This window comes from Wickerhamiella sorbophila, assembly GCF_002251995.1.
Source record: "Wickerhamiella sorbophila strain DS02 chromosome Unknown contig2, whole genome shotgun sequence".
Taxonomy (NCBI): Eukaryota; Fungi; Ascomycota; class Dipodascomycetes; order Dipodascales; family Trichomonascaceae; genus Wickerhamiella; species Wickerhamiella sorbophila.
In genome coordinates this window covers 1520867-1542113 of record NW_020194005.1, presented here as the reverse complement: position 1 = coordinate 1542113, position 21247 = coordinate 1520867, and the positions used below count along the sequence as shown (strand labels likewise).

At 50.2% G+C, this 21247-nt stretch overlaps 13 protein-coding genes across 13 annotated transcripts; 7 read left to right on the top strand and 6 right to left on the bottom strand.

Moving 5' to 3' along the window:
• Window positions 1-29: 29 nt before the first annotated feature.
• Window positions 30-1127, top strand: B9G98_04156 (L-2-hydroxyglutarate dehydrogenase, mitochondrial; the record flags this gene model as incomplete). The annotated part of the gene is made up of 1 exon (XM_024810713.1): window positions 30-1127. The coding sequence occupies one exon, from the start codon at window positions 30-32 to the stop codon at window positions 1125-1127; it is 1098 nt and encodes a 365-aa protein (XP_024666481.1).
• A 15-nt stretch (window positions 1128-1142) lies between these two features.
• B9G98_04155 (Serine/threonine-protein kinase KIN28) lies at window positions 1143-2057 on the bottom strand (the record flags this gene model as incomplete). The annotated part of the gene is made up of 1 exon (XM_024810712.1): window positions 1143-2057. One exon carries the CDS (start codon window positions 2055-2057, stop codon window positions 1143-1145), a length of 915 nt encoding a protein of 304 aa, XP_024666480.1.
• A 39-nt stretch (window positions 2058-2096) lies between these two features.
• On the bottom strand, window positions 2097-2642 carry B9G98_04154 (Adenine phosphoribosyltransferase; the record flags this gene model as incomplete). Its single annotated transcript, XM_024810711.1, has 1 exon — window positions 2097-2642. One exon carries the CDS (start codon window positions 2640-2642, stop codon window positions 2097-2099), a length of 546 nt encoding a protein of 181 aa, XP_024666479.1.
• A 101-nt stretch (window positions 2643-2743) lies between these two features.
• Window positions 2744-4552, top strand: B9G98_04153 (hypothetical protein; the record flags this gene model as incomplete). The annotated part of the gene is made up of 1 exon (XM_024810710.1): window positions 2744-4552. The coding sequence occupies one exon, from the start codon at window positions 2744-2746 to the stop codon at window positions 4550-4552; it is 1809 nt and encodes a 602-aa protein (XP_024666478.1).
• A 4-nt stretch (window positions 4553-4556) lies between these two features.
• On the bottom strand, window positions 4557-6890 carry B9G98_04152 (Nuclear mRNA export protein SAC3; the record flags this gene model as incomplete). Its single annotated transcript, XM_024810709.1, has 1 exon — window positions 4557-6890. One exon carries the CDS (start codon window positions 6888-6890, stop codon window positions 4557-4559), a length of 2334 nt encoding a protein of 777 aa, XP_024666477.1.
• A 49-nt stretch (window positions 6891-6939) lies between these two features.
• B9G98_04151 (Protein transport protein SSS1) lies at window positions 6940-7246 on the top strand (the record flags this gene model as incomplete). The annotated part of the gene is made up of 2 exons (XM_024810708.1): window positions 6940-6951; window positions 6998-7246. 2 exons carry the CDS (start codon window positions 6940-6942, stop codon window positions 7244-7246), a joined length of 261 nt encoding a protein of 86 aa, XP_024666476.1.
• Window positions 7247-7450: 204 nt separating this feature from the next.
• On the top strand, window positions 7451-7756 carry B9G98_04150 (U6 snRNA-associated Sm-like protein LSm6; the record flags this gene model as incomplete). The annotated part of the gene is made up of 1 exon (XM_024810707.1): window positions 7451-7756. The coding sequence occupies one exon, from the start codon at window positions 7451-7453 to the stop codon at window positions 7754-7756; it is 306 nt and encodes a 101-aa protein (XP_024666475.1).
• Window positions 7757-7897: 141 nt separating this feature from the next.
• Window positions 7898-8872, top strand: B9G98_04149 (H/ACA ribonucleoprotein complex non-core subunit NAF1; the record flags this gene model as incomplete). Its single annotated transcript, XM_024810706.1, has 1 exon — window positions 7898-8872. One exon carries the CDS (start codon window positions 7898-7900, stop codon window positions 8870-8872), a length of 975 nt encoding a protein of 324 aa, XP_024666474.1.
• A 2760-nt stretch (window positions 8873-11632) lies between these two features.
• On the bottom strand, window positions 11633-14005 carry B9G98_04148 (Histone-lysine N-methyltransferase, H3 lysine-4 specific; the record flags this gene model as incomplete). Its single annotated transcript, XM_024810705.1, has 1 exon — window positions 11633-14005. One exon carries the CDS (start codon window positions 14003-14005, stop codon window positions 11633-11635), a length of 2373 nt encoding a protein of 790 aa, XP_024666473.1.
• An 80-nt stretch (window positions 14006-14085) lies between these two features.
• B9G98_04147 (NADH-ubiquinone oxidoreductase subunit, mitochondrial) lies at window positions 14086-14577 on the bottom strand (the record flags this gene model as incomplete). Its single annotated transcript, XM_024810704.1, has 1 exon — window positions 14086-14577. The coding sequence occupies one exon, from the start codon at window positions 14575-14577 to the stop codon at window positions 14086-14088; it is 492 nt and encodes a 163-aa protein (XP_024666472.1).
• A 68-nt stretch (window positions 14578-14645) lies between these two features.
• Window positions 14646-15953, bottom strand: B9G98_04146 (putative NADPH:adrenodoxin oxidoreductase, mitochondrial; the record flags this gene model as incomplete). Its single annotated transcript, XM_024810703.1, has 1 exon — window positions 14646-15953. One exon carries the CDS (start codon window positions 15951-15953, stop codon window positions 14646-14648), a length of 1308 nt encoding a protein of 435 aa, XP_024666471.1.
• Window positions 15954-16157: 204 nt separating this feature from the next.
• On the top strand, window positions 16158-17969 carry B9G98_04145 (hypothetical protein; the record flags this gene model as incomplete). The annotated part of the gene is made up of 1 exon (XM_024810702.1): window positions 16158-17969. The coding sequence occupies one exon, from the start codon at window positions 16158-16160 to the stop codon at window positions 17967-17969; it is 1812 nt and encodes a 603-aa protein (XP_024666470.1).
• Window positions 17970-18667: 698 nt separating this feature from the next.
• B9G98_04144 (putative Rho-type GTPase-activating protein 4) lies at window positions 18668-21232 on the top strand (the record flags this gene model as incomplete). Its single annotated transcript, XM_024810701.1, has 1 exon — window positions 18668-21232. The coding sequence occupies one exon, from the start codon at window positions 18668-18670 to the stop codon at window positions 21230-21232; it is 2565 nt and encodes an 854-aa protein (XP_024666469.1).
• Between the last annotated feature and the right edge of the window lie 15 nt (window positions 21233-21247).

The following is a 21247-nucleotide window of genomic DNA, read 5'->3' as shown; positions in this document are numbered from 1 at the left end:
CCAGTCATCAGACAGTCACAGCAACAACAATGTCGGACTTTTCTCATGCGGTTATTGGGGGAGGCGTTGTAGGGTTGGCAATTGCTTCCAGACTAGCTCGGCGATATGGGCCTCGGGTCATTTTGCTTGAAAAAAACGCCGAGACCGGCCAAGAAACAAGCTCCCGCAATTCAGAGGTCATTCATGCTGGTATCTACCACCCGGCCGATTCTTTGCGAACCAAACTGTGTATAAGGGGCCGCGAACTGACGTACGCATTGGCCAAGAAGCGCAATCTCCCGGTCAAGAATTGCGGCAAGTGGGTGATCGCGCAAGATGAAGAGCAACTGGCTGTTTTGGAGGTAATGAAGAAGCGCTCCGAGGTCACAGGTGTTCCTTTGAACTGGCTAGACCTTGACAAGGCCAAAGAATTGGAACCCGCCATCATTGCTCGCAAGGCTATCCTTGAGTCACCCACGACGGGTATCATGTCTGCTCATGCGTTCATGGATTACCACATTGCCAAAATCCAGTCCTATGATGGTGAGCTAGTCACCCACACAAAGGTAACTGGAGTAAGCAAAGAGGCTGAAGGCTACAAGCTGACCTGTGAGACGCCCGATGGCATCACAGAAATCACTGCCGACGCGGTAGTCAACTCGGCTGGGTTGTATGCCGCCGATGTCTCAAACATGCTCTTGCCTAAAGATCGACAATTGAAGGCATACTATGGCAAAGGATCCTACTTCAGCTACGCTCCTAGCCAGCCCAAGGTCAGTCGGCTTATCTACCCTACCCCTATCTCATCGGTGGCTTTGGGTACTCATTTGACTATTGATCTTGCCGGTCAGTTGAGATTCGGTCCCGATCTTGAGTGGGTTAGTTCACCTACTGACTTACAGGCAAGCACTCAAAACCTTGAGCAGGCTAAGAAGGACATTGCCGAGTACATTGATCTCGACCTCGATGCGCTTACCCCAGACTATGCTGGAATCCGTCCTAAAACAACTGACTCACAAGAGTTCCAGGACTTTACAATTCGTCAGGAGAAAGGTTTCCCTGGGTTTATCAATCTTTTGAACGTCGAAAGCCCCGGGCTGACTTCTAGTATGGCCATTGCCGAGTACGTCGAGGATCTGGTAGCTTGATTCATAACGCCAGCGCTATGACTTTTTAGGCAGCTCTGTAGTTCGCGTAGGTGCCGGTGCGTCGCGGAAATATGCTGCCAACAACGCCTCGTCCGTAGTAACTCGCTTTATAGGGTCCATAATAATCATTGAGCACATAAGATCTAACGCGGCGTCTGACGCTGCAGAAAATAGCTCCTGTAGCTGCTGTCGGGTCGGAGCTGGGTGTCTTGGGGTTGAAAACTTGCGGTATTCTGGGAGGGCATCGACTCCTTTCCATTGAGAAGGCAACGGGGTGCCCAACGCTTTAAAAGTGATTTCTAGTTGCTCCTCGTCAGTTTGGCCAGCCAAATAGGGGACTCGGAGCATCAATTCGGCAAAAATTATGCCTAAGGACCACACATCGACCGCACCCGTGTAGTGACGGGCGCCCATAAGCAGTTCAGGCGCACGGTACCATCGAGTAACCACGGTCGGCGTCATTCGTTCGTACGGAGTGAGAGCCATGGCCCTTGCCAGACCGAAATCAGCAATTTTGAGTTGCCCATCGGGTGCCAACAGCATATTATTAGGTTTTAGATCACGATGCAGCACAAAGTTCCGATGGCAATGGTGCACACCACGCAGCATCATTAGCAACCAGGATTTCATATCTGCCTCAGAAAAGACGACAGAGCGGTCCCGGATAAGCATTTCCAGATCGCTGGGCAGAAATTCAAGCACCAGGTTAATGTTGCCGTCGGCTACAAAGACGTCCAACAGCTCAATCACGTTTGGATGGCGCATCTCTTGAAGGAACTTAATCTCGCGAATGGCCGTCATGTCCAGCCCGTTTTTGAATTCATTAACCTTGATCATCTTGACCGCAACCTTTCGGTCTGTCTCGGCCTGTCGACCAACATATACAATAGCAAACGTACCCTCTCCAACTTTTTTGTCTTTGGTGTACATGCTTACCTGAAATAGTTGAAACAATCCTATATAGTTATATCAAGCTTGGTCACCGAGCAAGGTGTAAATCGGAGCCTTGAGGACCTCACGTCCCTTGAGGAACAGCAGTTCAAGCAGAAACACGTACTCAATCGTGATACCGCCGGCCTGCTCGACAAGGCTTCCAGCGGCAGCAGCAGATCCACCGGTAGCGATAATGTCGTCAACAATTATGACCTTCTGGCCCTTGGCAATGGCGTCCTTCTGCATAACAAAGTCGTCCTCGCCGTACTCCTTGATGTAGCGAGCTTCGTAAGTCTCACCAGGAAGCTTGCCCTTCTTGCGCACCGGAACAAAGGGAAGCCCCAGCTGCAGAGCCAAAGTAGGACCAAACAAGAACCCACGAGCGTCCAGCCCAACAATCACGTCGGGCTTCTCCTTGCTGGACTCAATATGGATTTTGAGGGCGTCGATTAGCATCTGGAACGTCTTGGGCGACCGGAAAATCGGCATGATATCCTCGAAAAGGACTCCCGGTGTAGGAAAGTCCTTGTACTGGCGCAATGCCGCCTTCAATACAGACTGGATCTCAGAGAGCTCGGTCATGTCAGATGGTAAACGCAACCGGCGATCTCTGATTATTCACGGCTGCACCTCTTGGGGTTAGACATAAACTCATTGGGGAACCTGCAGAACCGATTTCTGAGATGTTCCGCAAACGACCCCGGGTAAGTAAATCTCAAGAAACCTCTTTAGGCCTGCCTCCGACAGAAACCGTTGTTGCTGCGCACTCAATTGAATTCGCCACACAGCATTTTGAACCGGTATCCCGGTCGTCTACCGGGGAAACAATTGTGCAATCGCAGCAAGGAGTTCAAATTGGCTCTTTTGAGGCAAATTCAACACAATGCTTACGCCGTTTACAGGTCAATGTGACCTCTGCTGGGGATGATGATCCTCCCGAACAAGAAGCTGGCAGCAAGGGGCCATCTGGGGACCCCACTCCCGCCACCACTACCAACAGTCCACGTTCTCAGACCTGGTACAGTTGGGCATTGTCACGGAAATCAAACGACTCTCAAATTGAGCCCCAAAGTGAGTCGAACGAGTCGTCGCAAGCCCCTGAAGATATCGTTAAAGGCAAAGACACAGAGGGCAGTTCCTGGGCATTTTGGTCAAAAAGAAATTATACAGGAAACCAAGATGAAGGAGAGTTGGCAATTACTGGAACAGATAGCGCCCAGCACCCTAAACATGCCACTGTTGTCGAACACAAGCCCCTAAAGTCGTCGAAAAAGTCTCGGCCAAGTTTGGTGATCCCCCCCTACGTTTCGAGCTTGGAGTGGCAAAGTCCAAAAAACCGAATATTCTCTTCGCTGGCAAGATGGGGGTTGGGGCCGCATCAGCAGAAAGTGTATCGTACCAAGCCCCCTGCAGTCAAACGTGTAGTGGTGGTCGGTGTCCATGGATACTTTCCAGCCCGCATGACCCGAGCGATTCTTGGTGAACCGACTGGCACTTCTATCAAATTTGCACACGAAGCCGCTGCTGAGCTCGAATTGTGGGCTGCAGAGCACAATTACCAACTGGAAATTGAGAAAATTGCATTAGAAGGTGAGGGCAAAATCGATCATCGGGTATCGTCGCTCTATCTTTTGCTTTTAAACTGGCAAGATCATCTCCAAAATGCAGACCTTGTGTTCTTTGCAGCACATTCTCAGGGCACTGTGGTTACAACGCACTTGATTGCCAGACTATTTACTGATAAGTTGTTGAAACCAAACCAAAGAGTTGGGTTCTTGGGCATGGCAGGCACATGCTTGGGACCCGTACCTGGTATGGATCAAACCCTAGTCGGTAAAGCCATCACTCGAATTGAAAATGATAGTCTCCAAGAGCTGTTCCAGTTACAAAATCCGCACTCAACGTTGAGTAAAGCATTCATGGCTTCTTTAAGCAGTATTCTCAGTCAAGGTGTCAAAATCACTCTGGTAGGCGCAACAGATGATCAGCTTGTGCCGTTATTCTCGGCACTGTGTACCAGCGTCAGCCATCCAAACTTACTGAGAGGCGCTTACCTCGATGGAGAGGACGTTGCTCCCGAAGTTATTGCACCACTCCTTGAGCTAGCAATTATGGCTTTAAATCGTGGCCAGTCAGATGCCGGTGTCATTGTAGAGTTGTCAAGTGCTTTATCAGGCGCTCTGACAGGCAAGGGCCATTCAAAGCTCTACTCAAACAATCTTGTCTACCGATTGGGTATCGAAGCAACTCTAGAAACGTCCACCTGCACAGCCGTGCCTCCAGTCATCGACGAAAACTTTGTCCCACCCCGGAGCAATCCATACGTTCTGCCCTGGGCTCTTCATGACCTGTTCACCCAGCTTGAGAATCAGCCAGAGTTTACGCATACTATCGATCGACTCAAACAAGAATATGCTTCCTGGAAGCCCGAGGCCAAAAACCTCAAAGATTTAAAGTATCGAATGGGTGCTTTGAAGCGAGCTAAATTATAATTGTCTATACATCTTTTAATGCGCTAGAAATCAAGTTGCGCAAATTCTGAATGGCTTTCGGAACCGCAGGAACTCGGGGTCGTTGCAATGGTCGTTCAACGGGCCGTTCGTTTGTTGGCCTTTTATGTCGTAGAGATGGGACATCCAGTACATCAACAGTCCGTTTGACTGGTTTTTTAGGCTTGAACAAAAGAGGCGACGGCGGCCGTATGGGTTTGGGGGGCTCTTCGACCACCGCTGGTGAAGGCGGGGTAGACGAAGTGCGCGACCTGGACCGAAACAATTGGCTGAGGTGCGTTTCGTCTATAGTTGTCGGCTGGTTTTGACGAACACGTCGCGGACGGGTCTGTCTTATCATAGCCTCTGCTTCCAAAGCTTCCTGTAGTCGTCTCTTTCGGCTTACAACTGATGTTGCCTCTTTTCGTAGCATTTTAAGCGTCTTTTTCACCAGACTTCGTCGGTATAGCCGCTCAGCTCTGGCCAGGAGCGAGATATCATTATGCGTACTTTCTTGGACCACTGCCAGCAGCAGATCAAGAGCATTTGATGCGACCTGGGAAACAAAAGTATCGCGTTGTTTCTTTCGTAGTTGGTGAGCTGCTGCCATAGCCATCGCTCTTTCATTTTCAGCTTTTCGTGCTGCAGCAGCGCGTTCGGCTTCTTCTTTTGCTGCAGCGGCCTTTTGAGCCGATCTCTCGGCGTCTGCCTTAGCGGCTGCTGCCCTTTCGGCCTGTGCGACTGCTTGTTGTCGTTCAGCTTCAGCTTTGGCCTTTTCAAGGTCTCTTTTCTGCTGCAACTTTAGCTTTAAAGCTTTTTGGTGTTCTTGAATCACAATTTGATGGATGGGCTCTTTGGCTATCAACTTGTCAATGAACTGCCTAATCTCATAGTCTGTTGGGCCGATCTTTCGTGCTTGCACGCCAGGGAACGCCAGAACATCAAACGACAGTCGCTCACTGATGAATCTTTCGCAGGGCTGAGCCATCGCTTTTTTGCTCTCTGGCTCTTTAAACCCCTCTAGCAGCACAAACTCTCCTTCAGTTTTGAGATCATAGTATGACCTAAAGGCCTCAGAACCTCCTTGGTCAAACCCAAGAAGCTCTTCAAATCGTTGAAGAGAGTATTTCCGTAGCGTACGGTGGTGTAATGATCGATAAAGTGCCTGGATTCCAGCGAGCCGTATGGAAACAAAATGGGTTTCAGCAAGACATTGGAATAGCACAGGAACATCCGGTGAACGGACACGTTTGAAAAAAGAAGCAATCAAAGCCTGCCGAGTACCTGATGCTGCTAAAGCACGCAGTTCCAACGCCAACAGTACAAATGGATGTTGAGCAACATGGGGCGGAAGAGTTGTTACCATATAATCCATTTCGGGGTCGCGGAGGTGGCTCAGTAACTGGTATGCACGAAATTCAGGCTCGTTGGGGTTTGTTATGCCATTTTTTTGGCTCTCCTTGTATAGGTGGTCCAAAGTTTGCAGAGCTTTGTTTAACTGCTCGATCTCCTGCTGGCTACTGTAATCACCAGGATCTCCAGCCATAATGTGCAACGTCAACAAGTGAATCCTGACAATGACCTCGTTGCAAATCACGGCCTCGGGGCCAACGTAGTGCTGGTAAGTAAAGTCCTGGCGAATCGACCGGGTTCGATCCCATAGGAACGACTGGCTTTTAGGCAGTTGTGGAACGATTTCTTGCACCAAATACCCAAGAGTTTCCATTAAAACACGCGGAGGACGTACATCGCTAGGCAAAGCCGGCGGCTGACCAGCTGCCGGACGACTGAAAGCCTTGACTGCCCTGCGAGCGGTAACCAAGCCGTCTGGTTCGCGTTCAAGGGCCTTGATATCGTTCTCATAAATACGCCTGACACGCTCAAAAATCGGGCACATGGTCTGACATGTACCAATAAATACAATGGCGTCCGAAAGCGCCTTTCTTGTGTCCAAACGGTCGACGAGTCCTCTTGACTCCATTTCACGACGCTCGTCTTCGCGCATCTGCTGAAACTTTGTGATCAGGTCCTTTATGGCGCCTGGAGACGTGCCAATCTGGTTCTCGAGCTGTAATAGTTTGGCCTGGTTGCCAGCGTCCCATGGATCAACCTTCTCCTCAAGGTAAAAGAATGAAGGTGGAGGCTTTAGTAGGTATTTTGAGTCCCTGGGACGTGGATAACTTCTATTCTGGAACCCTGGTCGTCCCAGACCTAGAATTTGCTGTACATCCGTCACCACGCCGCGCGAGTTACTGGTTTGTTTCTGGTTCTGAAACGGGTTTCCATCCGGTTTCGCCCGCGGCCGACGGGACCGGGGCCGGCGATTTTGCGAATCAGCCATCACACAATCAGACTATCCACGCAGATTGTTTTTGGGCCCTTCCAATGCAATGTCGCCAAGTGTGGCCCTACTGAGTTCGACAGAAGAAAAGACCCGATTACGTACAGGATCAGGCTTGTCATTCACCTGTCACAATGGAAAAGACGTCTCAGTCCACGCCAGCCAAGCCCGGCAGCCTTCCTCCGGTTGAGTTCGCCGAGGATGCTCAGAAATTTATTTCTCGCTGCACCAAGCCCGACAAGACTGAGTATTTCAAGATCGTTCGCGCCGTGGGTGCTGGTTTTCTCATGATGGGGGCCATTGGATACGCCGTCAAGCTCGTGCACATCCCCATCCGCCACCTCATCACTGTTTAAGTGACCAGGACCTTTTAATCAAATAGAAAACTAAAACCCAAGCCTCGTTTTTCCATACCTCTGCCCGCAAAAACACCCACCCGCGTCGCGCCTTGACCTACCTCACACCCCTCTACGTCAGCACTTATGAGCCTCTCTGCCCCCCTTAGACGCCCTTCTGAGTCAGCTGGAGGTTCTCGTTTTCAGTTGTAAATCGTTTTGAAAATGGCTGAGGAGCATGCAGTTGCTGAGCCTGTTGTTGAGGACATTGGAGAGTCCAAGTCCGAGTCCCCTGTTGAGGAGGCTCCCGGAAACAATGCCGCATCTGAGTTCATTGCCGAGCTTACCGGCAAAGAGGTCATTGTGAAGCTGACGTCGTCTATTGAATACCACGGCCTACTCCAGGCTGTTGACGGTTTTATGAACATTACTTTGCAGAACACAAGAGAAGTGTATGACGGCAAGCTGGTTTCTGAGTTTGGCGATGTATTTCTTCGTGGATCCATGGTGGCCTATATTGCGGCCGCTTGATGGCTTTGGGCACTACAATTTGCGGAACTGGCAGGCCAACCGTGTCGATTGTGTCGAATCCAACAAAATAATACGCTGTAAGTTTTAATTAGAGGGTTTTCTACTTCAACTTGAGATTAATAATTTTTATATTTTTTTCCCATGGCAGACCAGAAATCAGAGTTTGCCAGTCTCGTAGAGCATATTTTGCCGCCAGTACCAGCTCAAGAGTCCAATGGGCCAAGCGCAGAATCCGGACTAGATGCTATTGATCGGGCTCTGGAAGAGGACGAGCAAGAGTCAAGTGAAAGCGGATCAGAGAACTCCAGTGACAGTAAATCAGACGAGTCCAGTGACAGTGATTCGGATGCCGGTGAGTTTTTGGCCCCGCCTGACAGCCCCGACGAGATACCAAGAACAAAAAACGAAGTGGACGAAGCAATTCCTGTGTTACCGGAGGGCTTTGCAATGACTGAAGAAACGAGAATCGAGCCTATCGGGGCGATTCTGAGTGTGGGCGACAGATCAGTCGTCATTAGAGCCGAAACATCCGGAGAATACAGGATTCTCGCCGAAGGTACGGTCTTTTGTCTTCTGGATCGCACTGTCTTAGGTCCTTTGTTCGAAACGTTTGGTCCGGTAGAGCATCCTTTTTATGTGGTCAAGTTCGCAACCGAAGAGGAAACAGCTGGTTTGAAAGAACAAATTGGGCAGCAGGTCTGCTACATTGTACCCTCTTCTAACTATATCTTTACTGAAACACTCAAATCAAAGGGTTCAGATGCCAGTAACTTCCACGACGAAGAAGTCCCATTAGAGGAGCAAGAATTCAGTGACGACGAACAGGAAGCACTTGCAAAGCAATCAAAAAAGAAACGAAAGAGAAAGCCTACCAGCCAGCCTCCAGCAAGGAACTCGCCACCTGCTCAGGAAAGTTCAGCAAATACGTTTGTCTCGCACCCGTTCACCCCCCAAAGCTTTCCCGTTCAAAACCCGATTGCTGCTCAACAAGCTGCTCAATGGTACTACTACCATGCTTTAGCCCAAGCGCAGGCGCAGGCCCAAGCACAAAATCAGAACACAAGAGACCCAAGGGTCCCACGGGGCGGTCCTCCAGGTGCCGCGCCTCCTTATTAAATAACCGATGTAGCGTCTTTTAAAGCCTCTGACGGGAAATTCGCAAGCTTGGCAGTGAGTATGCCCTGTGAATCACTGCAGATGCCAGGAAATAGTCTGTATCGGAATCGGCTCGGCTGCAGAAGGTCTAAATCGGCTTGAAGACACGACAAGGAGTCGACGGATCCATATTTGCCCAATAAATCATAAATATCTTGCCCAAAATGTGTGGCAAATAGTGCACGACAACGATTGCGTTCGTACATATGCTTGATGGTAGCATAGGCAATAGCTAACCCATCTCGACCAGACGTACCTCTGCCAACCTCATCAAGAATTGCTAGTGACCTTGATGTGGCATTATGCAAAATGTTGGCCGTTTCCAGCATTTCCATCATAAACGTGCTTCGCCCGCGATACAAATCATCGCCAGCACCGACTCGACAGAAAATACGATCCACCAGACCAATTGTAGCTCGTTTGGCAGGAACGAAGCATCCAATATGTGCTAGTAATGCAATGACTGCATTTTGGCGAATATATGTAGACTTTCCTCCCATATTAGGTCCCGTTACCATGCAAATGGGCTTGTCAATAGTCAACAAACAGCTATTTTCAACAAAATTGCTACCGCCAAGCTGCAAGCCAACTTCTACCATGATATGCCTGCCATCAACAATATCCAGGACCGGCTCTTCCACGATGTTTGGCCTTACCAGACCATTTTCTTTTGCCAGTTCTGCAAACGATAAAATGACATCAACTTCGTCCAGTACACTGAAAAACTCTCGAATCTCTTCAACATTTGCTAGAACTTTTTCCCGAAGGTTGTTGAGAACTCGAGCCTCCTCACGTTCAAGTCGAACCTTGAATTCGTCTCTATCTGTACCCAGCTGATTCCATTCTTCGTCGAACAGGGATGTAGTACGTTTCGTCCGGGCAATAACTTTCTCATGTGGTACATCCAACGGTCCATCCTGCTTCAAATGAACGTGGTATCTATATTGTGGTGACCATCTCAATGCCACTTTTGATGCCATACCATACTCCTCTGCGACCCGCTCTTGTATTTGTTTTTTTCGGGCAGGAAATGCAGTCTGGGACTGGTAGAGCTCCTTCAATCTCTCACTCACAGTTTCGAAAAGTACTGGAGAGTACGACTGGCGAACTGTTTCATGAGAATCAACGCTCGGTTGTTCCTCGTCAGTAGGAACTGCGATCAATGCATCAATATTAACAGACTCATTGATGGTTTTAGCTACCATCAGCGGTTTGACGAGCGATTTTTCTAGCTTTTCAATCCAACCGTTCAGATTTTCTGCCTCTTTTTGCGCTTTCAATGCTTCAAGAACCCGCAACCCTGTGTCAACAGCTTGGGCGTACAAGGTCAAATCAATTGGGTCAAATTTTCGCAAACTCAACTTTTGAACAACTCTTTTTCCATCTGGAATTCCTTGCAGAAAAGTTTTCAGATGGTGGCTCAGCGTATCGTTAGACAAAAAGTAACTGACATGGTCTTGGCGATGTTCAATTTTCTCAACGTCTTGCAAGGGCTCGGCTAACCAAGAAGCAAGTAATCTCGCTCCCGAAATGCTGTTCGTACGTCTTATGATGCTGTAAAGTGACCCTCGTCTGGACTCTCCCATATCTGTAGAGAAAAGTTCGAGAGCTGTCCTTGACCTGGAGTCGACTTGCAGTACTTCGCCGCTAACGTACTCTACAGGCTCCTGGTATCTCATGTGGCCACCGGGGATTGTTTCATCAATATATGATAATAACGATCCGCAGGCAATGGCAGCCCGAGGTCCCATTTGGTGTGCTGCCCTTGAAACCGAACCGGGCGTTGAACTGAAGCGGTTGGCATATTGCAAATTCAAATCGTCTCGGCCGCTAAATTTGTGAAACGTTATGGGACATCGTTTTAGATCCACAAATTCCAAAGTTTTGACATATTTTTGAAGGCCAGAATCGATCAAAATCTCTTTGGGTTCTAGCCGACTGAGGTCGTTCGGCAGAGCGGCTAGAGTTGTATTTTGGTAGAAAACATCACCGGCAGCAATATCCATCCATGCGATACTCACTTCTGAAGCTGGATCTGGCTTTTCGGACTGTATTTGGGCGGTCGTGAACTGAATTGCCGCCAAGAAATTATTCTGAGCAGAGTCCACAAACGACTCAGCCAAAAGCGTTCCGGGACTGAGAATACGAGAAATAGGGCGCTTTTCAGCTTCCGATTGAGCAGTGAACACCTTTTGTGGGTCTTGCTGTAGTAATACTACGGTCTTTTTGTGATTTTTCACCAACTGCTTGGTATATCGCTCAAGCTGCGGCAAAGGAAATCCCGCCATATTCACGAAAGGATACTCTTTCCGGGGGCTTTGTTGCTTTTTGCGGGCCAGCTTCAGATTCAGCTTTGGGGCATATTCAATTGCGTGCTCAAAGTACATCTCGTAGAAACTGCCCACTTGCGTAAGGACAACAGCGTCCGGATACGACTTCATGACCTGCACAATGTACTCCAGCATATTCGACGGAGGGTCCTGTTCGGTTCTAGGAGGTGCCATTTGACCTTCGGTCTTCAACGAAATCGGCACGAGCTTTTCTCCGGGCGGAACCCATTTCGATCCAAGCTCTGCTAACGTTAGCTTTCGAGCCAGACGACTAAGAGTTGTCCGCATAGAGAAAACTGTCAGCCAGGGGGGGTATTGAATAACAGATATTTTGTTATATAAATTAAGAAAAAATTATTATGGCCACAACAGGAAAGAGCGCTGAAATTGATTAATTCAAATAGCCTTTGCAATTTGCCGCACCGCATAAACATACGATACGGTCGACGCCCTCCTCGCGTTCGAATTTGTAGTCATAGGTAAGTTCTTCGTTAGCTTGGACATCTCGCATAGCATAAATAACGATGCGTTTGGTACCTTCGACCTTGATGACTTTGGCCATGCAAGACGGGTCGCAGCTGTGGTTGATAAAGCGGGCTATACCGCCGCGCTTAGTAGCGTCAATGACCGTTTGATCATCGATTCGGAATAAATACGAAGAGCCGATACCCGAACGAACATAGTTCCGTTCCCGCAGATCTGCAAGTGGTGCACGAATAACCTCGCCCACGTATTCGATGATCATTTCGTTTCTCTCGATCTTGTCAACCGCATACAAGCCCCAATTGTGAATAGCCGACCGGGCAAATTTGACGGGTTTTCGTCGCTTTAGTAGCTGGTTCATATCCAAAATGCTAGTTTCAACACTGAGCGCTTGTTTTTGACTATTGAGGTCTTGGGCGAGTCGACGGCTGGCCATACGAGAATGACGGTCTGTTGATTTGGTAACTGCAGTGTCGTGGGGGCTGTCTCGTTGAACAGAGTCAATAGGGTCTTTTAATCTCCGGCGATGAGGAAGGTATGATGACTTGATGGTGCTGGGGATGGGTGCGTAGCCCCTTAATCGCCAAGCTGTGGGGGCAGGAGCTTTCCACTCGGGTACAAGCATGTCCTGAGGAATCTCACCCACTGGCTTGTGCTGGTTTTGGAATGTTTCTTCTTTTCTGTAGTGTATTGACGCCCATACCAGGGCTTTTTGGTAATTTTCCTCCAAAAATTCGGCATGTTTTGTTCCCAAGGCGGCTTCTAAATATTGCCAATCTTCATCATCTTTGATAAAGCTTTGTAAATCGCTAAATTGGAGGGGCCGGTCCGGCAGTGACATTTTAGCTGTGGGCCTTTTACCGAATACAGTATTACTTTTTGTTTCGATTGGTGGTGCAGCCGTTTCGCGCTCAGGTTGCACTGCATCCTCCATGTCAACATCGGAGGATATGACTTCGATCTTTTTGCCTTCAAAGATCTCATGAGGGTCACTCAATGACTCGTCGTCGGCTCCTGTGTCACTAGCAATATCTTCATCACTCTCAAGTTCCTCAATGGTGAGTTTCCGGCGTTTGATGGGCGTGGTTCTTTCCCCGATATTCCTCTTTTTGAAATGAAGCTTTTTGAAGTCAATGGATGTCTGAGTAACTAACGGTGCAGTGTCTTCAGCAGGTGTTAGACCGTTCGAGAGAGCGGCATGCTCCACTCTGGGGACGGCTGGAGACGGCGTTCTCCGTTCCAAATGCTGGTACTTGGAGGGTACTAAGGAGCCCATGATCGATTTTAAAACAACCCGGCGTCTAATATCCTCGACTAGACGGGATTCTAGCTCAGCCAATATTTGTTTAGAGGCCTCGACCACCGGGTCAGTGCGTTCGCGACGGCGGTATTCAAGGTACAGTGGCTTTTTGATCCGTCGCAGACGGCTTTTATGTGCAAATTCAAGGCATCTTCTAGCCTTTCCAGGTGATATAAATGTAACATGGAATCCTTGAGAGGGATGGTAGATGATTTCCTTGACGTATAAGTCTCGTAGAGCATCAGCCAAGTCCCGGTAAGCGACTTCGGTATTATGCAAACGCGTTTTCACCAGCAAATATTCATTATATCCGACTTTCCGGTCCAGCCATTGGTCGTAAGTCTCGTTTGGTGGTGGTGCGGACAGCTCGCGCAGCTGTGACTGTCGTTCCCGCTCTTTGCGGGCTTGTTCTCTTTGAATGCGTTCCTTTTCTAGACGACGTACCTCTTCAAGTTCTTTATTTTTAGTTTCGACGATTTTTGCAACGAGTTTCCGCTGAAACGACATGTCTTCGTCAAATGCGACTGAAGGATACTCGCCATTGATTCGCAGCCTTTGCCCCGCCACAAGCGAACTAGCCAGTTTATTAGCGAGCCCCAAATCTCCGGCGAACCTTATCCTGCACATGCCCAAAGACATGGCGGTATCTGGGTGAACCACGAGCTCACATGCATCGAGCTTGCCAAGAAGCTGCAGTTCAGAGGATATCTGGCCAACAGTGGTGAGTGTGGACATGTTGTAAAGTAAAACATACGTCGGTGGCTTTGGTCCAATCCAATTTTTATCAATAACTAGCGACGGGACGGGCAGTGGGCGCTGAGGGACCTTGCGGACTCCGCGTGGTCGCGGGTCTGCTTGATTGAGGCGCGGGTCAACGGCGCGCCCCCCACCCGGCTTGATCTTCACATACACAGGGATTTTCCCCTTCTTGACACTCGCCAGGATCGGATCATAGACACATTTGAAGTCTCTTGTATCCATAATTCAAACCCCAACTACGGGAACGCGGGTGGTTAGGTAAGAAACGAACTCGGAGTACACAGAAATTTTGGGGTGAGCATCTACTTTGTACGGATATGTTTAAGGGGCCCGGTTGAGTGCATGAAATTGTCACCGTAGCTCTTGACAACGAACTTGCGCTTGTTTGGCTTCTGGATGTAGAAGTCCCAGCCCTGGTTTGTGGCGAAGCGGACGGCGTCGTTCTTGGAGCGGAACTTCATGGTCAGGCTCTGCATGTAATCACCGCTGGAAGCGTATCCGATGGTGTGGTCTTCCCAGCGATTGGCTCTGTCGACAATATCAAAGTCAATGCGCCAGCCCTGGGTGTTGTGAATGCCAGACTGGGTAGCGTAGGGAGCTTCCTGGTAGATACGGGCTACTCGGTTCTCGACCAAATCTGCAGGCGCTCCAGACAGCTCTGCCACGTCGAGACTAGCGTCCTTGGGTTTAATGGTGAGGGTGTTATCCTTTGCCGCTGCCATACGGGCGGTACTGAAGCCGAAACGGCCACTAATACGTGCTCCTTGGCTCACCGCTCGGGATAGATTGAACATTGGAGATGACAAACCTGATTGGAAGTTTGCTGACTGGTCAAGTGCTAGCAGGTTATGTACATGAAGGTCTATAGAGCGTTAAGCATATCAGGTACTGAGACGAATTTTTCGCGGGGTTTTCCGTAGCTTTTGCCGCGGTCGATTTCCTGACGGTCGATTTCTAGCCAGTCGTTCCAGCTCACCGCGTAGGGTAAGTCGAGATCATCTGCGCCGGGCAGCTTGGTATTGGCGACGCTTTCTAAATAGGAAACAACCTCATCTCCAACTGAGAACGCGTCCATCATTGTTGAAGCAATTACCCCTGTGGGTCCTGTTTTGAGCCAGCCTGCTGCGAAGGCTCCAGGGACTCCTGTGACGTGACCACGGTGGTTCTCAAGGATGCCCTTGTCTTTTATGAATGTCATTCCGGCCTCTTTCATTCCGGGCAGCTCAACCGACTTGTATCCAATCGAGAGAACAGCAAGGTCGGTGGGGGTGGTCACGCTCTTCTCAGTCGGCACCACGTCAGACTTGCTTCCTGGGGCAAACGTGTTGATTGTCCATTCAATTGACTGTAACAAGTCGCCTTCACCCTTGAACTCGCTGGGACTTTGCATAAAGTCAAGCGACCAAGTGCGCTGGGCAGATGGGCTCGTAGACCCTTTCAGCAGGAGCTCCATCTTGCGCTTTTCCGCCCGGCCAAGGGGCTTTGCAAGCTCAATGTACTCTGTTAAGTTGACAATGGGGTCCAATTGCACTTGGGGTTCGACCAGCAGCTCGCGCAACTCTTTAGTTGTAAACGCAGACTGAACTGGACCACGACGGCCGACAATATGTACCTTTTTCACCGTAGATTTCGTCAGAGCTGCAATGGCATGTTCTGGCATATCAGTGCTGCGTAAATCATCTGGCTGTCGCAAGAGAACCCGGGCCACGTCCAGGGCCACATTACCATTGCCCACAATTGACACGTCCTCGGTCCGATCAAGCGTAAACTTCAAACCCTGTTTTGCAGGCTCTCCGTTGTACCAGCCAACGAAATCACGAGCCGAAATAACTCCCGGTAGCTGGCTTCCTGGTACGTTGAGGCCCCTAGAGGTCTCGGCGCCATACGCAAAGACCACAGCGTGGTAGTTCTGGAGTAGCTGAGACACAGAAACATCTTTTCCGACCGTCGTGTTTCCATAAAACCGGAAATGAGGCGACCCTGCCACCTCTGCAAAGCGTTCTTGACAGTTGCGCACTTCTGGGTGATCGGGGGCAACGCCAAACCGAGTGAGTCCATATGGAACGGGCAGAGCCTCAAACAGATCTACATGGACAGCTCGCTTCTTTAGAATCCGTAAAATCGTGTAAAACCCCGCAGGTCCCGACCCCACAACGGCAACCCTGTTCATGTCAAAAGCCCACGCGCTAAGCTATGTGTAATCATGGCGTCATTAGATTCTGGGTCGAAGAAGTTCAAAACACAGAACCTCAACAGCCTATTTCTAGCTGAGTCCGAGGCTAAAGACGAGCCGAAAGAGAAGAATAATCCTGGTCCTGCATACCAACGCCGCACATCGCTGGCGACTGCGCGTGGAACCTATCGCTTGACCGCAATGAAAGAGGACACCAAAGACAACAGCTGGGTCGACGATAAAACGCCTGAGCCGGGCGCTAAGCCGGGAACAGCATCGCCAGCGGCGCACTCCACCAATCCCACAACCAGTCCGGCAAGTGGTGCTGCTCCGTCTCATTCCAAATCAGATCCACTCCAACCGCGCTCCAGAAGCCAGTCTCCTCCTGCTTCCTCAGCGGAGAAGAGTACCGCTGCTTCTTCAGGGTTCGAAATGGGTAATGAACCTTTCAATTGGGATGAGGAGGATGATAACTGGCAACCCCCTACAGTTAGTAGTGCGCAAGTCATTTCACAAGTATCTGGCGCAGCTCCCTCACCCTCTCCAAAGGTGAAATCCCCGGAACCTGCTCCGTGGTTACAAAAAAAACCGTCGACATCTGCACACAAGTCCTTGCAAGAGCGAATCGCTGAGCTCAAGATGGGCAAATCGAGTAATGCCCCTGCGCACCCTAGGCATGGGGGCCACGGGGATCACCGCCATATCTATCCAACCTATGCTCACCCTCCACAGTTATCACACTCTCAACCTCCAGGAGTTGATAGCTTGAGTCGGTTCCGTATCCGCGGCGATCCAGCAGAGCTTGATGCCCATCACCCTCCCCGGTTCGGCAGACATGGTCATCATGATGAATTCGCTCACCATGGTAGGTCTGATCGTGGATACAGAGATCCACTAGATGAAATCGATAGCTGGAGACGTCCAGCACGTGAACCTCCTACGAGCGACGGTCTAGCGCCCTGGGCTCGGTTTCGCCCTAGTCCCTCTGGCCCTGGACCATCTGGCGGCCCTTCCGCGGCATCTGCTGGCCCTGCTCCAGCTGCTACCCCTTCTACGCCGGCTGTGTCCACTGTGCCTACGGCATCTGCTACCCGTGAGCAAGCACCTGCTCCTGCTGCGGCCTCTGCTGCTACTGTAACACGCACTACAGAAACCAACGCTCCGGCCCCTGCATCTACTTCTGGACCTGCTCCAGTTGCTCCCTGGGCGTTTATGCGTAAGAAGGAACAAGAAGAGGTCATGAGAGATGCGCGACTGAGGTTACAAGCTCGTAAGGATGCCGAGGAAGCGGAAAGAAAAGAAAGAGCTGCCCGTTTGCAAGCACGCCTTGATGAGCTCGCTCTAAAAAAGGCTAAAAAAGAGGCCCAAGAGCAAAAAGAAGCTGCCGCTCTGGAGAGAAAGCGCATGGAAGAGGAACGCAGAGCGAGAAGTGCTAAATTGGAACAAGAATTCGCCGAAAAGTTGCGCATCGAAAATGAAAAAGCCGCTAGGAAACTCCACCAAAGTCACGAGCACCCAAATCGGATTCAAAACAAACGGGCTGTGCCCAAAGGAAATCTCACCGAGCCGCTGCCACCCCGAGAAGATATCCCGCCGTTCCTACGCCAGTTCCTGCGTGGTGCCCCCGAACCTGGCCCTGGGTTTGGTGGGTTCGATAGAAGTCGCCTGAGTGAAAGTAATTTGCCCGCCGACTTGCCGCTGTATGAAAGCTATTTGGAAGATTTGAGCTTTGGGACTTGGCCCGAACCAGACAAGGAAGCTACAAGTGAACCAGAAACAGAAGAGGCCCCCATTGTTAATTTGCCAAAGTTACAAAGGTTCACTTTTACGATGTTTAAAAAAGACGTGCGGCCACTAGCTGTAGATAGCTTCATGCTCTCGTCCTCGAACTGCGTCGTCTCCGCGCACACCATGATCGGTGTGCCAGGTAACGACTTGATGCGAGACAATAGAGTAACGTTTCTGCCCGTTGAGCCGCTTTCTAAACTGGCCCGTAGACGTCGTGGTTATTAGCTTTTTATAGTTCGAAAACAAAACAAGAAAAACAAAAAAAAAAAAAGAAAAACTCAATTTACAACCCCTTGGCAGAGGAGGTATTCTCGTAGCCGGCTGCCCCATAAGCTTATCTAAGATTTCCAATACAGACAACGCGGGAATCCCTAGAACGGCCTTGAATTTTGTTCGTGGTTGAGTGAACACCAGTGGTAGTTGTACATTGTGTCAAACCCCCAGCTACTGCATTTCAATTTTCACTTGCTCTAACCATGGCTGACGTTCATGGTGTAGGCCCAGCGGGCTCCGACTATTCGGTGGCCCCCAGCGATGGGCTTGCAAACGATACAATTCAAATGAGCGCGTATGCTAAGAACCACTGTAAAAACTGTCAGCTACCGCTGGTAGAAGGTGGGCGTGCATACGAGCTCGGTGGCTACCGGTGGCACGTTGAGTGCTTTCGCTGCTCGATCTGTTCTAGCCAGATGGATGCCGATACAAACATGTTAGTACTAGGTAACGGCACGCTTGTTTGTCACAATTGTTCTTACTTTTGTGCTATATGCCAGAAAAAAATTGAGGATTTGGCGATTTTAACTAACGACCAGGCGTTCTGTGCGGACTGTTTCGTTTGCCGGAATTGTCAACGCCGAATTGATGATCTAAAGTATGCACGCACCTCTCAGGGAATATTTTGTATGAGTTGCCACAACGCTCTAATGATGCGGAAACAACGCAAAGCCGCTGCCGCCGCTGCTGCCGCCGCTGCCCCTGTTGCAGCCGACCCTTCAAGCAGCTCCGCAGCAGCCTCTCCTGCGATTAATAGTAGCACGTCTCGCTCCTCATCTTCAACTCAGCACCGTCTGAGCTCATTATCAAGTCGCGACAAGGAACTGCCCATTCTTCCTCCCAGTACAAGTCGCACCACCAGTAACGATCGCCCCCCCACTCTACGAACCCAAAGCGATACCGCACCTGCTGGCCGCCAAGTCAGATCACAACTTCCACCTCCTGTCACTCCGCAGCAACCCAAAGCATCTCACAGACACACTCGCTCAGTAGGAGAGGGGACATTTACTGGACCCACCGAGGCTGCTTCACAGGAGGTTCCCCCTGAAATCACTGCAACAAGCCCTCCAATCGGAGTTTCGGAATCATTTGCAGCAGAACTAGATACGCTAGGAACGAAAGATTGGGGTTTAGAAATGCCTGTCGCTCCCGAACCTGTATTGCCCTCTACGGTCCTTGGTGTGCCCATTCAACTCGAAAGTCCACCGTCTCGCTCACCCAACAGATCTCCTGGTAAACAAGCTCCCATCACAGATCGGAGCTCTCCAACACAATCAGACGGTTCAATTTATTCACCTAGAGCAGTGGCCCCCGACTCCCCCTCTCCGACACGACCGATGCGCTCACCCACTCGATCACCAAATCGCTCACCTACGCGTCCAGTGATTGACGATGTACCACTTCTTGCCACTCCTAATGGTGAGCGCCTACCTAAGGCCTGGACCCAAGATACTCCAGCCGGCGTCACCGCAGCTGCCCCTAGCCCATCCGCTTTTGCGGCAATCGAGCGCACCCCCCACTCGGTTTCCAGCGGCCAAAGTACTCTGCAGGAAAGCAACCATGAACTAGAGACCCAGCGAGAAGAATTGGCAGTACCGTTCCGGTCAAGCAGAAGGGCAGCATCGCCGAATCGTCTTGTGGAATCTACTTCGTCAATATCGATTGCCGCATCGCTTTCACCCCGCAATTGGCCCCGGACTGGAGCAGAAATGCCTGCAGCAGATGACAGTAATGATATTGATCCTAGTGGTCTTATGCAGGCTCTTATTCGTTCCCGCGAACGCATTAGCGAGCTCGAGCACCTTCTGGAACGGGAGCTTCAAACCAGCAAACTTGCTGCCGTGGAAGAGGATCCCGCAGAATTGTCACGACATATTTTTGAACGAAGGCAAACACTTGCAGGACTTGAAGCTCAACAAAAAGTGGCCAGTGAGGAACTGCGGGCAACACGAGCCGGTACAGATGCCGAAGAATTCTTATCTGCCCTCACCAAACATAAAACCGAACTTTTGGGGGAGATTGAATCGTTAACTACAGAAAGAGACTCTTTGAGGGCGCAGGTGGCTGAGCTTGTCGCTAAACGTGATCAAGCGCTGGAAGAATCCTCGATTCTCAACACGAAAAATAGTCAATTGGTCGATATGAACAATGAACTCCTCAAGCAAACGCTTGAAAAGTTTGGGCCCAATACGCTATGGGGTAGTAGTCTTTCGGTTAGCAGCGGCCCATCGTCGTCTACCGCCGCGAATGCAATGTCCCCAGTTCCTTCACGAGAGCGCAAGCAGCGAGTCAAACGCAAGGAGATCGCCGCACCTGAAGCAGAGTACGGTGTGCCTTACAGTGGAACAACAGGCAGTCAAGAGCGGTTGGTTGACAACACACCGAAAAGCCCGCAATCGGCCCGGTATCCTGGTGGCGATAATAATCTGGTCACAGTTCTTGACGCTCCTACTCAAAAGCAGCGGAAGAACCTGTGGCCATTCCGGCGTCCAGGTAAGGGACTGACTAGAGTGTTCGCTCAAGAAGTGACTGTCGGAGATGTTGATTCACAAGCAGTCACGGTTTTGTCCGGCAGCTCGGGCCCCACGTTGCCGTCGTCTTCTTCAGCCCTGACTTCATCAACCGTTGGCCCTGCCCCTGGTGGACAGCCAATGCTTGGAGAACTCCTCGAAGCACGGTGTGCAATGGATCAAACACCAGTACCAAAAATAGTCACAAGGTGTCTTAATGAAGTGGAAAAACGAGGGTTGGACACGGAGGGCATTTATCGCAAGTCGGGATCGAAGCTGCAGATTGATCAAATCCTTGGCTACTTTGAATCGAACTCCGAGCTTTTGGAAAGTGACCTAGGAAAAGATATCACTGCGGTGACTTCTGCCGTCAAACAGTACTTACGGTATCTTGCCGATCCTATCATCCCCTACGCCCACTACAATGCTTATGTGCAAGCCGGCCGAAAACACGACCTCAGCGAGCTTTATGTCGTGGTAAAGAATCTCCCGCCTGCTCACTATGCGACATTAGAGGCAATTGTCCAGCATCTTGCACTGGTTGCTGCCAACGAAAGCAAAAACCTCATGAACAGTCGGAATCTTGCCGTGGTGTTTGCACCCACGCTTGCCCGCGACCAAACAGGCGAACGAGAAGTCTCCGATATGCAAGCACGAAACGACGCAACCCAGATGCTTATCGATAACCACGATATGTTTGAGTAACTTATTATTTAGCGG